The sequence below is a fragment of the Sebastes fasciatus genome, chromosome 11, assembly GCF_043250625.1.
Source record: "Sebastes fasciatus isolate fSebFas1 chromosome 11, fSebFas1.pri, whole genome shotgun sequence".
Classification (NCBI taxonomy): Eukaryota; Metazoa; Chordata; class Actinopteri; order Perciformes; family Sebastidae; genus Sebastes; species Sebastes fasciatus.
In genome coordinates this window covers 1591286-1607678 of record NC_133805.1, presented here as the reverse complement: position 1 = coordinate 1607678, position 16393 = coordinate 1591286, and the positions used below count along the sequence as shown (strand labels likewise).

Genomic DNA, 16393 nt, shown 5'->3' with positions numbered 1-16393 from the left:
GGTGCTGCATTCACTGTCTCCAGTTCACCGTCAGGAGAGTTACTGTAGCAGCCACGATGCTGCATTCACTGTCTCCAGTTCACCGTCAGGAGAGTTACTGTAGCAGCCACGGTGCTGCATTCACTGTCTCCAGTTCACCGTCAGGAGAGTTACTGTAGCAGCCACGGTGCTGCGTTCACTGTCTCCAGTTCACCGTCAGGAGAGTTACTGTAGCAGCCACGGTGCTGCGTTCACTGTCTCCAGTTCACCGTCAGGAGAGTTACTGTAGCAGCCACGATGCTGCGTTCACTGTCTCCAGGAGAGTTACTGTAGCAGCTACGATGCTGCGTTCACTGTCTCCAGTTCATCGTCAGGAGAGTTACTGTAGCAGCTACGATGCTGCGTTCACTGTCTCCAGGAGAGTTACTGTAGCAGCTACGATGCTGCGTTCACTGTCCCCAGGAGAGTTACTGTAGCAGACACGACGCTGCGTTCACTGTCTCCAGGAGAGTTACTGTAGCAGCCACGATGCTGCGTTCACTGTCTCCAGGAGAGTTACTGTAGCAGACACGACGCTGCGTTCACTGTCTCCAGGAGAGTTACTGTAGCAGCCACGATGCTGCGTTCACTGTCCCTCTTCTGAGTTTTGCTCAGCTTTTTAATGAATTATTAATATTTCTTTTAACCGTTTTAACCGATAAGCGTTAATCTGTTAAAATGCTTAATGTCAGTTAAAGGGTTAATTATTAACATCCCTAATTCAGACGTAGTGTAAATATGTTTCAAGTGAAGCGTGTTGGCGTTAGCGCTGGTTTAGTTTCTGCCGTGTTGGTTGAATCCAGATGAATGACGGAGGCTTCCTCTCTGTCACTCTGCAGGTTTCTTTCTTTCTTTGAGGGTCTTTCATGTCGGACTCGACTCTGCAGGTCTGAGCTGCAGAGTCGAGTCGGGACACGTCGGCTTCCTGCCGCATCAAAGAGTCCAAACAGACAGAAACACCACCACCACCAGACTCTTCAGCTCCACAAACACCACCAGGTTTCCTGAGATTAATCCGCCGGCTCAATCTGAACTCTATCTGCAGGATCGGGGATTAAACGTCACGACCAGAACAGGACTGTTGGGATGAGCGGGGGGGTCTGCTTTATGATCAAAAGTCTGTTTTCCCTTCAAGTCCTTCTAAAACCTTTGACCTGACGTACACAAAACAGTCGGGGCACTGAGGACAGTCCGCCCCGGTCGACAGTCGCACCGGGAGCAGGGAGCCCCGTGAGGTCCGGGCGGGGAGCGCCGTAAAGCTGCGGCCGCGGGAAGCACCTTCACCCCGAGCCTTTCCAAGCCGACCTAGAGCCGGTGGCGACGCACCGCCTCGTCTGCGGGACTCCCCAGCCTGCCGTGTGTCGCTCACACCCTCCAGCTGGCTGTTAACGAGGCTCTTTAGACACAGAGAAGTACTCGTATCGGTACTCGGTATCGGAGAGTACCCAAATGTAAGAACTTGTCCTCGGTCTGAAACAAAGTGGTATCGGTGCGTCCCTAGCTAGTTCAGATCAGAAAGTCACACAATAACACAAACTAACTAACTGATGGATGCAGCGGTGGACCAGCTACTCTCCTGCTCTGAGAGGGGAAATCACTGGAGTCTGGTGGCTCTGAAGAGAACGTAGATAACAGCTTCAGTTCTCAGAAAGGGCCGTCTGACGGCGAGGTAAAGGGCCGTCTGACGGCGAGGTAAAGGGCCGTCTGACGGCGAGGTAAAGGGCCGTCTGACGGGGAGGTAAAGGGCCGTCTGACGGGGAGGTAAAGGGCCGTCTGACGGCGAGGTAAAGGGCCGTCTGACGGGGAGGTAAAGGGCCGTCTGACGGCGAGGTAAAGGGCCGTCTGACGGGGAGGTAAAGGGCCGTCTGACGGGGAGGTAAAGGGCCGTCTGACGGCGAGGTAAAGGGCCGTCTGACGGCGAGGTAAAGGGCCGTCTGACGGCGAGGTAAAGGGCCGTCTGACGGGGAGGTAAAGGGCCGTCTGACGGCGAGGTAAAGGGCCGTCTGACGGCGAGGTAAAGGGCCGTCTGACGGCGAGGTAAAGGGCCGTCTGACGGCGAGGTAAAGGGCCGTCTGACGGGGAGGTAAAGGGCCGTCTGACGGGGAGGTAAAGGGCCGTCTGACGGCGAGGTAAAGGGCCGTCTGACGGCGAGGTAAAGGGCCGTCTGACGGCGAGGTAAAGGGCCGTCTGACGGCGAGGTAAAGGGCCGTCTGACCTGACGGGGACCTGAAGCCGTTATATCGCTCTCTTCAAAGCCACCAGACTCCATTCACAAAAACAGTGATTTTACCTCTAATACAACCCCACTACAAAATGACTCAGCTAGTGCTAGCTGCAGATCTTGTTGATTTATTTGATGGGATAGTTCCTGGTTTAAATCATCTTGTCATTTCCTGTCCTGTAACCAGCGGTAAGAACGAGGACGGATAGAAGAACAAACCCTGTTAAACTCTGTTAAAACTCATTTTGGCAGAAAAGGACAAAATATTTACAGTCTTGTAAACAGGAAGAATCTCAACAGGAAACAACCTCTGGATGAAACTCAACGAGCTCTTAAACGTTCAACAAACTGTCACAGAACCACTTCCTGTCCAGAGTTTACCGAAAGACGACACGATCACAAATTAGAGCCGTCAACGTTAACGCCGCTAATTTATTTAATGCATTAACGCACCTTTAAGAGGCTGTAGAGGGATCCGTTTCAAAGCTAGAGTGAAGATACTGGTATCATCTGAAACTACAGAACCTGATGAATCCATCGGTACCAACCATGTCAGACTAGCTCCTCATGAAGGAGGTTAAATAACGCTCCAAAGTTACACTAAATATTAGTGAGGAAAAACTATCATGTCCATTTTCAAAGGGGTCCCTTGACCTCTGACCTTCAGATCAGTGAATGTAAATGGGTTCTATGGGTACCCACGAGTCTCCCCTTTACAGACATGCCCACTTTATGATAATCACATGCAGTTTGGGGCAAGTCATAGTCAAGTCAGCACACTGACACACTGACAGCTGTTGTTGCCTGTTGGGCTGCAGTTTGCCATGTTATGATGTGAGCATATTGTTTTATGCTAAATGCAGTACCTGTGAGGGTTTCTGGATCAATATCTGTCATTGTTTTGTGTTGTTAATTGATTTCCAATATAAATATATACATACATTTGCATAAAGCAGCATATTTGTCCACTCCCATGTTGATAAGAGGATTAAATACTGGACTAATCTCCTTTAAGGTTCATTTTGAACAGATAAAACATGCGATTAATTTGCGATGAAGTATTTTAATCGACCGACAGTCCTCGTTTAAATACGAGGACTCCATTACCCAGAAGTCTGTGTCCCCAGTCTAAGGCTACATCCACGTTTACAGGCGTGGTAGTATGGACGGAGATTCATTCTCAACGCTGGTCTGGACGGAGGTCGTTTTAAAACAGCGTATCAGTGTAGATGCAGCCTCAGAGGAAACTTCTGGATTCTGTGTGGAGCAGATTTTCCCTCTGGTGACCAAACTGACCACGACACCGCCTTTACTGTACATTAACAGACGGGAGGCTCAGCAGGTGGTGATCTAACACTCACTTCCTGTTTCCTCAGAATAAGAGCTAGGGATGCACCGATACCGATACCAGTACCGGGTATCGGGTCCGATACTGTGCTCGTGTACTCGTACTCACAAAACGGCTCCGATACCATTTTACGGCAGCGTGACGTTAACCTCTCGTCTCCATCTTGCGGGTCCTATCACACGCGCTCACGCTCCACCTCCCCGACGGTGCGGGCGAGACGGGCCGGTGGTGCGCCCGACGCCGCGGGGCCGTGATCCCACCTCAGCCAGCGCGCGCATTAGACTCCTTGGCACTGAGGACAGTCTGCCCTGGTGACACTTTGTCCACGGCTCCGGGAAGCACCTTCACCCCGAGCCTTTCCAAGCCGACCTAGAGCCGGTGGCGGCGCACCGCCTCGTATGCGGGACTCCCCAGCCTGCCGTGTGTCGCTCACACCCTCCAGCTGGCTGTTAACGAGGGTCTTTAGACACAGAGAAGTACTCGTATCGGTACTCGGTATCGGAGAGTACCCAAATGGAAGAACTTGTACTCGGTCTGAAACAAAGTGGTACCGGTGCATCACTACTAAGAGAGCATCCCAGCAGCTCACTGATCACCTGTACTTTGTTGTTTCTGAGTTTCGTTCCCTCCGGATACGTAAAGGTTGATCTAATCTGTGAATGAGATCAGGTCTGCGGTGCGAGCGCCGAGCTGCTCTGACTTCACACCTCGGAGCTTATCAGCAGCAGAACAAAGCTCGGAGCTGTAATTATGAAGAAAACAACGAGACCGCGGCCCGGAGGAGAGAAAAACCCCCAGCGTGTAATTAAAGTGCATTTCCATTTGAAAACGAGCTGTAATAATCAGAGCTGAGTACCTGAGGCCACGGAGACGGCAGCATGACTGAGCCACTCAGGAATGTGGAGCACTGTTCAAAACAGTAGTGGTGCCGGAGGCCCGGGGCTCACCGGCTTCAGACCGGCTTCAGACCGGCTTCACAAATAGACCGGTATTTTTAAAAAAAGGCTCCGGGGAAACTAAGACGACGGCGGCCAGCGGGGCAGCGGGGCAGCGGGCCAGCGGGCCAGCGGCTGGGAGTCAGCTGATACAGAGCCATCCGATAGGTCGGTTAGATGACGTCTTTAAACCTCTCGTTTCAGCTCACCGCTCTTAACAACAAATAATCAATTATCAGATGATTGTTGATTCATTTCCTGTCAATCACCTCGTCAATTAATCTGATAACTAGCACTGAAAGAACAGCAGCATGTCACATTCCCAACTCAAGGCCCACTTATTCCATTTCTTCTTCGCAGCCACATCTGGTGTTTACAGAGGTCACGTAATAATAACAACATTTCTCTTTTCCATAACTAGAGAAGACCAACCGCTGAGCTGTTTCTGAGAAATACAGAGAATTCTGAGGAGGACCATGAGATGCCACTGAAAGCTCCGGAAAAAAGGCTAGTAAGTGGACCTAGCAGGGGCTGTAGACAGGATTTTAAAATACTCAGTAAAACATCACAGCAGAACGCAACAAAACAAAGACGGCGTTTTATCCACCACCAACCAAACCCTGTTCTGCATATTAGACAAAAGAAATCACAAATTTCACATTTCACTAGTGGAGAATATTAAACCTATTTTACTTTTACCAAATAAAATCTCTACATGAAGTCGTAATGAACGTCTCGCTTTGTCCAGAACCAGAAGATAACCGGTTTGCTATCACATAACAGACAGAAAATCACATTTGAGCAGCTGGAAGTAGAAAAATCTTTGATATTTTTGCTTGAAAATGGAATTAAAGCGGTTTAAAGGGCGATCAAAGCAGCTGCTGAATCCAGTAATGGCTGCAGATCCGATGTATTAAGGTCTAATTTTAGTGTTAAAGTATCAGAATCAGCTTTAATAACCCAACATGTGTAGAACTACAGAACAGAAACGCTTCCCGGGTCAGGACTGGACTTTAGATGCTGTAATGAGTCTTTGGAACCCCAGACGTCTGATTCAGTCCCCAGAGGAGACACTGAGACCAGCAGGACGTCTCAGTCCCCCACCCCCCCAAACCACTGAATCCACAGGCCAGGTGATGCGCTTGGGGGACGACGGGACACCAGGCTGCTAAGTTCACACCTCCAAAGCTGCAGAGCTGACAAACAAACACTGGGAATCACAAAGAGAGTGATGGAGGAACTAACACACACACACACACACACACACACACACACACACACACACAATGAAAACTATGTCCTCCATGATAAACTGCTGGCAGCAAACTCCCCCATTCCCAAAGTTTCCAAGTTACATCATCACTGATTTCCAGCTCAAACTTTAACACATGATGACAATAAGACCAGAGGAGACTCAGCTCTCTAGCATTCCTCTGTTCCTCTGTCAGCTGCTTTTTTAAGGATTCTTCATATAAGTTTCATGTGAGAAAAAAAGTTCAGTTAAGCAACAGAAAGTCACCAGACTCCATAGAAAATTTCACCAATTTAAGGTTTTACCTCTAGTATGTAACCGAGCTTACATCACATGTCACAACTTAAGATCTTTTTTTTTAATCGTTACGATGTTGTCTTCGATTCGGCACACAGCTACTACACCAATACCAGAGTTAAGCAGACCATTATCGCCACACAACTGAAAGTCACACCAGACTCCGTAGACAATTTCACCAATTTAAAGTTTTACCACGAGTATGTGATCGAGCTTAAGTCACATGTCACAACTTAAGATCTTTTCTTGAATCGTTACGATGTTATCTTCGATTCGGCACACAGCTACTACACCAAATACTTTGTGAAATTCTCAAAACAACACAGTTTTACAGCTGGACCGCTGGATGTGGAAGCGGCTGAGATGTCATAATTTGAGAGGAAATTGCGCGGAGGACGTGAGGTTTGAGGCTGTTGAGATGTACGCCGAATTAAAGAGGGGTTCGTTAAAAGTTATCCCATCTATGTGGTTGTGTTCGTCTGTGTAGGTGCTTTCATCAGTGAGCAGGAAAAGCTTAAATTGCGTGTTTTCCCGCTGGGGTCTGGCGCGGCGGAGGTCTTACCGAGGTGCAGGGTGAGGTTGATGGTGTTCGGGTACTGGATGCCCGCCAGCATGGTCTGGCTCTGCCACCAGGTGGTGTCCTGCTGGATGTTGTAGTCGGTCAGGTACACGGCGCTGTGGTTGTTGCGGGCGTCCCGGGCGTCGCAGATGTGGCAGGACTTGGTGACCCCGGTGGCTCCGGTCTGGACGCAGTACTCCTCCGGCGGAGAGCCGCAGGTGTTGGTCGCCACCACGGTGACGTTGAAAGCGGCGTTCACGAACTCCGGCATGCAGCGCTGAGCTCCGCGCTGCTCGTCCGAACACTCGTCCATGGCGGCGCGGACACCCAGCGGAGACACCCAGCAACACAGAACCAGAACCAGGACCAGGTCCCGGACCGGGACCCCGAGCCGGAGAGAACCCAGCATGATCAAATCCAACTGTCCCTGAACTTGTCCAGAAGTGTTCGGTAACAGATTCCCGCTGAGCGCAGAGATCAGTAACGCAGCGGAGAGGCGAGCTGGTTCAGGCCGCGAACAGAGCTCCGTGTCCGGCAGAGAGAGAGACAGAGAGACGGAGAGAGGAGCTTCAGCTCGTTGTGTTCGCCGCCATGAAGCTCAGCAGACTCCAGCAGCAACACCAACACACACTCCAACACACTCTAACACACTCCAACACACACTAACTCACTCTATCACACTCCAGACTACACCCAGTCCGCTGAGCTACTGCGCAGCTCTACCGCGCAGCTCCGAGGACACTTCCGGCACAAAACTTCAGAGGAATCCTCCAAAGTCTCACAATCAGAGTCTTAATGAGAATCAGAATCAGAGTCACAATCACAATCACAATCACAATCAGAATCAGAGTCACAATCAGAATCAGAGTCACAATCACAATCACAATCAGAGTCACAATCACAATCAGAATCAGAGTCACAATCACAATCAGAGTCACAATCACAATCACAATCAGAGTCACAATCACAATCAGAGTCACAATCACAATCAGAGTCACAATCACAATCAGAGTCACAATCACAATCACAATCAGAGTCACAATCACAATCAGAGTCACAATCACAATCAGAGTCACAATCACAATCAGAGTCTTAATGAGAATCAGAGTCACAATCACAATCACAATCAGAGTCACAATCACAATCACAATCAGAGTCACAATCACAATCACAATCAGAGTCACAATCACAATCAGAGTCACAATCACAATCAGAGTCACAATCACAATCAGAGTCACAATCACAATCAGAGTCTTAATGAGAATCAGAGTCACAATCACAATCACAATCAGAGTCACAATCACAATCACAATCAGAGTCACAATCACAATCAGAGTCTTAATGAGAATCAGAGTCACAATCACAATCAGAGTCACAATCACAATCACAATCAGAGTCACAATCACAATCAGAGTCTTAATGAGAATCAGAATCAGAGTCACAATCACAATCACAATCAGAGTCACAATCACAATCAGAGTCACAATCACAATCAGAGTCACAATCACAATCAGAGTCTTAATGAGAATCAGAATCAGAGTCACAATCACAATCACAATCAGAGTCACAATCACAATCACAATCAGAGTCACAATCACAATCACAATCAGAGTCACAATCACAATCAGAGTCACAATCACAATCAGAGTCACAATCACAATCAGAGTCTTAATGAGAATCAGAGTCACAATCACAATCACAATCAGAGTCACAATCACAATCACAATCACAATCAGAGTCACAATCACAATCAGAGTCTTAATGAGAATCAGAGTCACAATCACAATCACAATCAGAGTCACAATCACAATCAGAGTCACAATCACAATCACAATCAGAGTCACAATCACAATCAGAGTCACAATCACAATCAGAGTCACAATCACAATCAGAGTCACAATCACAATCAGAGTCACAATCACAATCACAATCAGAGTCACAATCACAATCACAATCAGAGTCACAATCACAATCAGAGTCTTAATGAGAATCAGAGTCACAATCACAATCACAATCAGAGTCACAATCACAATCACAATCAGAGTCACAATCACAATCAGAGTCTTAATGAGAATCAGAATCAGAGTCACAATCACAATCACAATCAGAGTCACAATCACAATCAGAGTCACAATCACAATCAGAGTCACAATCACAATCAGAGTCTTAATGAGAATCAGAATCAGAGTCACAATCACAATCACAATCAGAGTCACAATCACAATCACAATCAGAGTCACAATCACAATCACAATCAGAGTCACAATCACAATCAGAGTCACAATCACAATCAGAGTCACAATCACAATCAGAGTCTTAATGAGAATCAGAGTCACAATCACAATCACAATCAGAGTCACAATCACAATCACAATCACAATCAGAGTCACAATCACAATCAGAGTCTTAATGAGAATCAGAGTCACAATCACAATCACAATCAGAGTCACAATCACAATCAGAGTCACAATCACAATCACAATCAGAGTCACAATCACAATCAGAGTCACAATCACAATCAGAGTCACAATCACAATCAGAGTCTTAATGAGAATCAGAGTCACAATCACAATCACAATCAGAGTCACAATCACAATCACAATCAGAGTCACAATCACAATCAGAGTCTTAATGAGAATCAGAGTCACAATCACAATCACAATCAGAGTCACAATCACAATCACAATCAGAGTCACAATCACAATCAGAGTCTTAATGAGAATCAGAATCAGAGTCACAATCACAATCACAATCAGAGTCACAATCACAATCAGAGTCACAATCACAATCAGAGTCACAATCACAATCAGAGTCTTAATGAGAATCAAAATCAGAGTCACAATCACAATCAGAGTCACAATCACAATCACAATCAGAGTCACAATCACAATCACAATCAGTCACAATCACAATCACAATCAGAGTCACAATCACAATCACAATCAGAATCACAATCACAATCACAATCAGAGTCACAATCACAATCAGAGTCACAATCACAATCAGAGTCACAATCACAATCACAATCACAATCACAATCAGAGTCACAATCACAATCACAATCAGAGTCACAATCACAATCAGAGTCTTAATGAGAATCAGAGTCACAATCACAATCAGAGTCACAATCACAATCAGAGTCACAATCACAATCAGAGTCACAATCACAATCAGAATCACAATCACAATCACAATCAGAGTCACAATCACAATCAGAGTCACAATCACAATCACAATCAGAGTCACAATCACAATCAGAGTCACAATCACAATCAGAGTCACAATCACAATCACAATCAGAGTCAGAATCACAATCACAATCAGAGTCACAATCACAATCAGAGTCAGAATCACAATCACAATCAGAGTCAGAATCACAATCACAATCAGAGTCAGAATCAGAATCTTAATGAGAATCAGAATCACAATCAGAATCAGAATGAAAATGAGAATCAGAATCAGAATCAGAATGAAAATGAGAATCAGAATGAGAATCAGAATAAGAATCAGAATCAGAATCAGAATAAGAATCAGAATGAGAATCAGAATCAGAATCAGAATCAGAATGAGAATCAGAATCAGAATGAGAATCAGAATCAGAATCAGAATCAGAATGAGAATCAGAATCAGAATCAGAATCAGAATCAGAATGAAAATGAGAATCACAATCACAATCAGAATCAGAATGAAAATCAGAATCAGAATCACAATCAGAATCAGAATGAAAATGAGAATCAGAATGAGAATCAGAATAAGAATCAGAATCAGAATAAGAATCAGAATGAGAATCAGAATCAGAATCAGAATGAGAATCAGAATCAGAATGAGAATCAGAATCAGAATAAGAATCGGAATGAGAATCAGAATCAGAATCAGAATGAGAATCAGAATCAGAATCAGAATCAGAATCAGAATGAGAATCAGAATGAGAATCAGAATGAGAATCAGAATGAGAATCAGAATAAGAATCAGAATCAGAATCAGAATAAGAATCAGAATGAGAATCAGAATCAGAATCAGAATGAGAATCAGAATCACAATAAGAATCAGAATCAGAATGAGAATGAGAATCAGAATCAGAATAAAAATCAGAATGAGAATCAGAATCAGAATCAGAATGAGAATCAGAATCAGAATGAGAATCAGAATCACAATAAGAATCAGAATGAGAATGAGAATGAGAATCAGAATCAGAATAAAAATCAGAATGAGAATCAGAATCAGAATCAGAATGAGAATCAGAATCAGAATCAGAATCAGAATGAGAATCAGAATGAGAATAAGAATCAGAATCAGAATCAGAATGAGAATCAGAATCAGAATCAGAATGAGAATGAGAATAAGAATCAGAATCACAATCACAATCAGAATCACAATCACAATCAGAATCAGAATCTTAATGAGAATAAGAATAAGAATCACAATCAGAATCTTAATGAGAATCAGAATGAGAATCACAATCAGAATCAGAATGAAAATGAGAATCAGAATGAGAATCAGAATCAGAATGAAAATGAGAATCAGAATGAGAATCAGAATGAGAATCACAATCACAATCAGAATGAGAATCAGAATAAGAATCAGAATGAGAATCAGAATCAGAATGAGAATCAGAATCAGAATAAGAATCAGAATGAGAATCACAATCAGAATGAGAATCAGAATCAGAATCAGAATGAGAATCAGAATGAGAATCAGAATCAGAATCAGAATAAGAATCAGAATGAGAATGAGAATCAGAATCAGAATGATAATCAGAATCACAATAAGAATCAGAATGAGAATGAGAATCAGAATCAGAATAAAAATCAGAATGAGAATCAGAATCAGAATGAGAATCAGAATGAGAATCAGAATCAGAATGAGAATCAGAATAAGAATCAGAATCAGAATCAGAATAAGAATCAGAATGAGAATCAGAATCAGAATCAGAATGAGAATCAGAATCAGAATGAGAATCAGAATCAGAATCAGAATAAGAATCGGAATGAGAATCAGAATCAGAATCAGAATGAGAATCAGAATCAGAATCAGAATCAGAATCAGAATGAGAATCAGAATCAGAATGAGAATCAGAATGAGAATCAGAATGAGAATCAGAATGAGAATCAGAATAAGAATCAGAATCAGAATCAGAATAAGAATCAGAATGAGAATCAGAATCAGAATCAGAATGAGAATCAGAATCACAATAAGAATCAGAATCAGAATGAGAATGAGAATCAGAATCAGAATAAAAATCAGAATGAGAATCAGAATCAGAATGAGAATCAGAATCAGAATGAGAATCAGAATCACAATAAGAATCAGAATGAGAATGAGAATGAGAATCAGAATCAGAATAAAAATCAGAATGAGAATCAGAATCAGAATCAGAATGAGAATCAGAATCAGAATCAGAATCAGAATGAGAATCAGAATGAGAATAAGAATCAGAATCAGAATCAGAATGAGAATCAGAATCAGAATCAGAATGAGAATGAGAATAAGAATCAGAATCACAATCACAATCAGAATCACAATCACAATCAGAATCAGAATCTTAATGAGAATCAGAATAAGAATCACAATCAGAATCTTAATGAGAATCAGAATGAGAATCACAATCAGAATCAGAATGAAAATGAGAATCAGAATGAGAATCAGAATCAGAATGAAAATGAGAATCAGAATGAGAATCAGAATGAGAATCACAATCACAATCAGAATGAGAATCAGAATAAGAATCAGAATGAGAATCAGAATCAGAATGAGAATCAGAATCAGAATAAGAATCAGAATGAGAATCACAATCAGAATGAGAATCAGAATCAGAATCAGAATGAGAATCAGAATGAGAATCAGAATCAGAATCAGAATGAGAATCAGAATGAGAATGAGAATCAGAATCAGAATGATAATCAGAATCACAATAAGAATCAGAATGAGAATGAGAATCAGAATCAGAATAAAAATCAGAATGAGAATCAGAATCAGAATGAGAATCAGAATGAGAATCAGAATCAGAATGAGAATCAGAATCAGAATCAGAATGAGAATCAGAATCAGAATCAGAATCAGAATGAGAATCAGAATCAGAATGAGAATAAGAATCAGAATCACAATCACAATCACAATCAGAATCACAATCACAATCAGAATAAGAATCAGAATGAGAATGAGAATCAGAATCAGAATAAAAATCAGAATCAGAATGAGAATCAGAATCAGAATCAGAATCAGAATCAGAATAAGAATCAGAATGAGAATCAGAATGAGAATGAGAATCAGAATCAGATTCAGAATCAGAATAAAAATCAGAATGAGAATCAGAATCAGAATCAGAATCAGAATGAGAATCAGAATCAGAATGAGAATCAGAATCAGAATCAGATTCAGAATGAGAATCAGAATCAGAATCAGAATCAGAATCAGAATGAAAATGAGAATCACAATCACAATCAGAATCAGAATGAAAATGAGAATCAGAATCACAATCAGAATCAGAATGAAAATGAGAATCAGAATGAGAATCAGAATAAGAATCAGAATCAGAATCAGAATAAGAATCAGAATGAGAATCAGAATCAGAATCAGAATGAGAATCAGAATCAGAATGAGAATCAGAATCAGAATAAGAATCGGAATGAGAATCAGAATCAGAATCAGAATGAGAATCAGAATCAGAATCAGAATCAGAATCAGAATCAGAATGAGAATCAGAATGAGAATCAGAATGAGAATCAGAATGAGAATCAGAATAAGAATCAGAATCAGAATCAGAATAAGAATCAGAATGAGAATCAGAATCAGAATGAGAATCAGAATCACAATAAGAATCAGAATCAGAATGAGAATGAGAATCAGAATCAGAATAAAAATCAGAATGAGAATCAGAATCAGAATCAGAATGAGAATCAGAATCAGAATGAGAATCAGAATCACAATAAGAATCAGAATGAGAATGAGAATGAGAATCAGAATCAGAATAAAAATCAGAATGAGAATCAGAATCAGAATCAGAATGAGAATCAGAATCAGAATCAGAATCAGAATCAGAATGAGAATCAGATTGAGAATAAGAATCAGAATCAGAATGAGAATCAGAATCAGAATCAGAATGAGAATGAGAATAAGAATCAGAATCACAATCACAATCAGAATCACAATCACAATCAGAATCAGAATCTTAATGAGAATCAGAATAAGAATCACAATCAGAATCTTAATGAGAATCAGAATGAGAATCACAATCAGAATCAGAATGAAAATGAGAATCAGAATGAGAATCAGAATCAGAATGAAAATGAGAATCAGAATGAGAATCAGAATGAGAATCACAATCACAATCAGAATGAGAATCAGAATAAGAATCAGAATGAGAATCAGAATCAGAATGAGAATCAGAATCAGAATAAGAATCAGAATGAGAATCACAATCAGAATGAGAATCAGAATCAGAATCAGAATGAGAATCAGAATGAGAATCAGAATCAGAATCAGAATAAGAATCAGAATGAGAATCAGAATCAGAATGATAATCAGAATCACAATAAGAATCAGAATGAGAATGAGAATCAGAATCAGAATAAAAATCAGAATGAGAATCAGAATCAGAATGAGAATCAGAATGAGAATCAGAATCAGAATGAGAATCAGAATAAGAATCAGAATCAGAATCAGAATAAGAATCAGAATGAGAATCAGAATCAGAATCAGAATGAGAATCAGAATCAGAATGAGAATCAGAATCAGAATCAGAATAAGAATCGGAATGAGAATCAGAATCAGAATCAGAATGAGAATCAGAATCAGAATCAGAATCAGAATCAGAATGAGAATCAGAATCAGAATGAGAATCAGAATGAGAATCAGAATGAGAATCAGAATAAGAATCAGAATCAGAATCAGAATAAGAATCAGAATGAGAATCAGAATCAGAATCAGAATGAGAATCAGAATCACAATAAGAATCAGAATCAGAATGAGAATGAGAATCAGAATCAGAATAAAAATCAGAATGAGAATCAGAATCAGAATGAGAATCAGAATCAGAATGAGAATCAGAATCACAATAAGAATCAGAATGAGAATGAGAATGAGAATCAGAATCAGAATAAAAATCAGAATGAGAATCAGAATCAGAATCAGAATGAGAATCAGAATCAGAATCAGAATCAGAATGAGAATCAGAATGAGAATAAGAATCAGAATCAGAATCAGAATGAGAATCAGAATCAGAATCAGAATGAGAATGAGAATAAGAATCAGAATCACAATCACAATCAGAATCACAATCACAATCAGAATCAGAATCTTAATGAGAATCAGAATAAGAATCACAATCAGAATCTTAATGAGAATCAGAATGAGAATCACAATCAGAATCAGAATGAAAATGAGAATCAGAATGAGAATCAGAATCAGAATGAAAATGAGAATCAGAATGAGAATCAGAATGAGAATCACAATCACAATCAGAATGAGAATCAGAATAAGAATCAGAATGAGAATCAGAATCAGAATGAGAATCAGAATCAGAATAAGAATCAGAATGAGAATCACAATCAGAATGAGAATCAGAATCAGAATCAGAATGAGAATCAGAATCAGAATCAGAATGAGAATCAGAATAAGAATCAGAATGAGAATCAGAATCAGAATCAGAATCAGAATGAGAATCAGAATCAGAATGAGAATCAGAATCAGAATCAGAATCAGAATGAGAATCAGAATCAGAATCAGAATCAGAATCAGAATGAAAATGAGAATCACAATCACAATCAGAATCAGAATGAAAATCAGAATCAGAATCACAATCAGAATCAGAATGAAAATGAGAATCAGAATGAGAATCAGAATAAGAATCAGAATCAGAATCAGAATAAGAATCAGAATGAGAATCAGAATCAGAATCAGAATGAGAATCAGAATCAGAATGAGAATCAGAATCAGAATAAGAATCGGAATGAGAATCAGAATCAGAATCAGAATGAGAATCAGAATCAGAATCAGAATCAGAATGAGAATCAGAATGAGAATCAGAATGAGAATCAGAATGAGAATCAGAATAAGAATCAGAATCAGAATCAGAATAAGAATCAGAATGAGAATCAGAATCAGAATCAGAATGAGAATCAGAATCACAATAAGAATCAGAATCAGAATGAGAATGAGAATCAGAATCAGAATAAAAATCAGAATGAGAATCAGAATCAGAATCAGAATGAGAATCAGAATCAGAATGAGAATCAGAATCACAATAAGAATCAGAATGAGAATGAGAATGAGAATCAGAATCAGAATCAGAATAAAAATCAGAATGAGAATCAGAATCAGAATCAGAATGAGAATCAGAATCAGAATCAGAATCAGAATCAGAATGAGAATCAGAATGAGAATAAGAATCAGAATCAGAATCAGAATGAGAATCAGAATCAGAATCAGAATGAGAATGAGAATAAGAATCAGAATCACAATCACAATCAGAATCACAATCACAATCAGAATCAGAATCAGAATGAGAATCAGAATCAGAATCAGAATCAGAATGAGAATCAGAATCAGAATGAGAATAAGAATCAGAATCACAATCACAATCACAATCAGAATCACAATCACAATCAGAATAAGAATCAGAATGAGAATGAGAATCAGAATCAGAATAAAAATCAGAATCAGAATGAGAATCAGAATCAGAATCAGAATAAGAATCAGAATGAGAATCACAATCAGAATGAGAATCAGAATCAGAATCAGAATGAGAATCAGAATGAGAATCAGA

The 16393-nt window shown here is 40.9% G+C and overlaps 1 protein-coding gene across 4 annotated transcripts in view; it reads right to left on the bottom strand.

The window, feature by feature from the left end:
* Positions 1-7338, bottom strand: part of lamc1 (laminin, gamma 1) — a 74776-nt gene extending 67438 nt beyond the window's left edge. For all 4 annotated transcript variants that reach the window (XR_012595754.1, XR_012595752.1, XR_012595753.1 and 1 more), the window contains exon 1: positions 6634-7338. Coding sequence is in view for 1 of the 4 variants with exons in the window: in XM_074649859.1 (XP_074505960.1) it covers positions 6634-7039 (406 nt within the window). In the remaining 3 variants the exon portion in view is untranslated. The remainder of the gene's footprint in view (positions 1-6633) is intronic.
* Positions 7339-16393: the final 9055 nt, after the last annotated feature.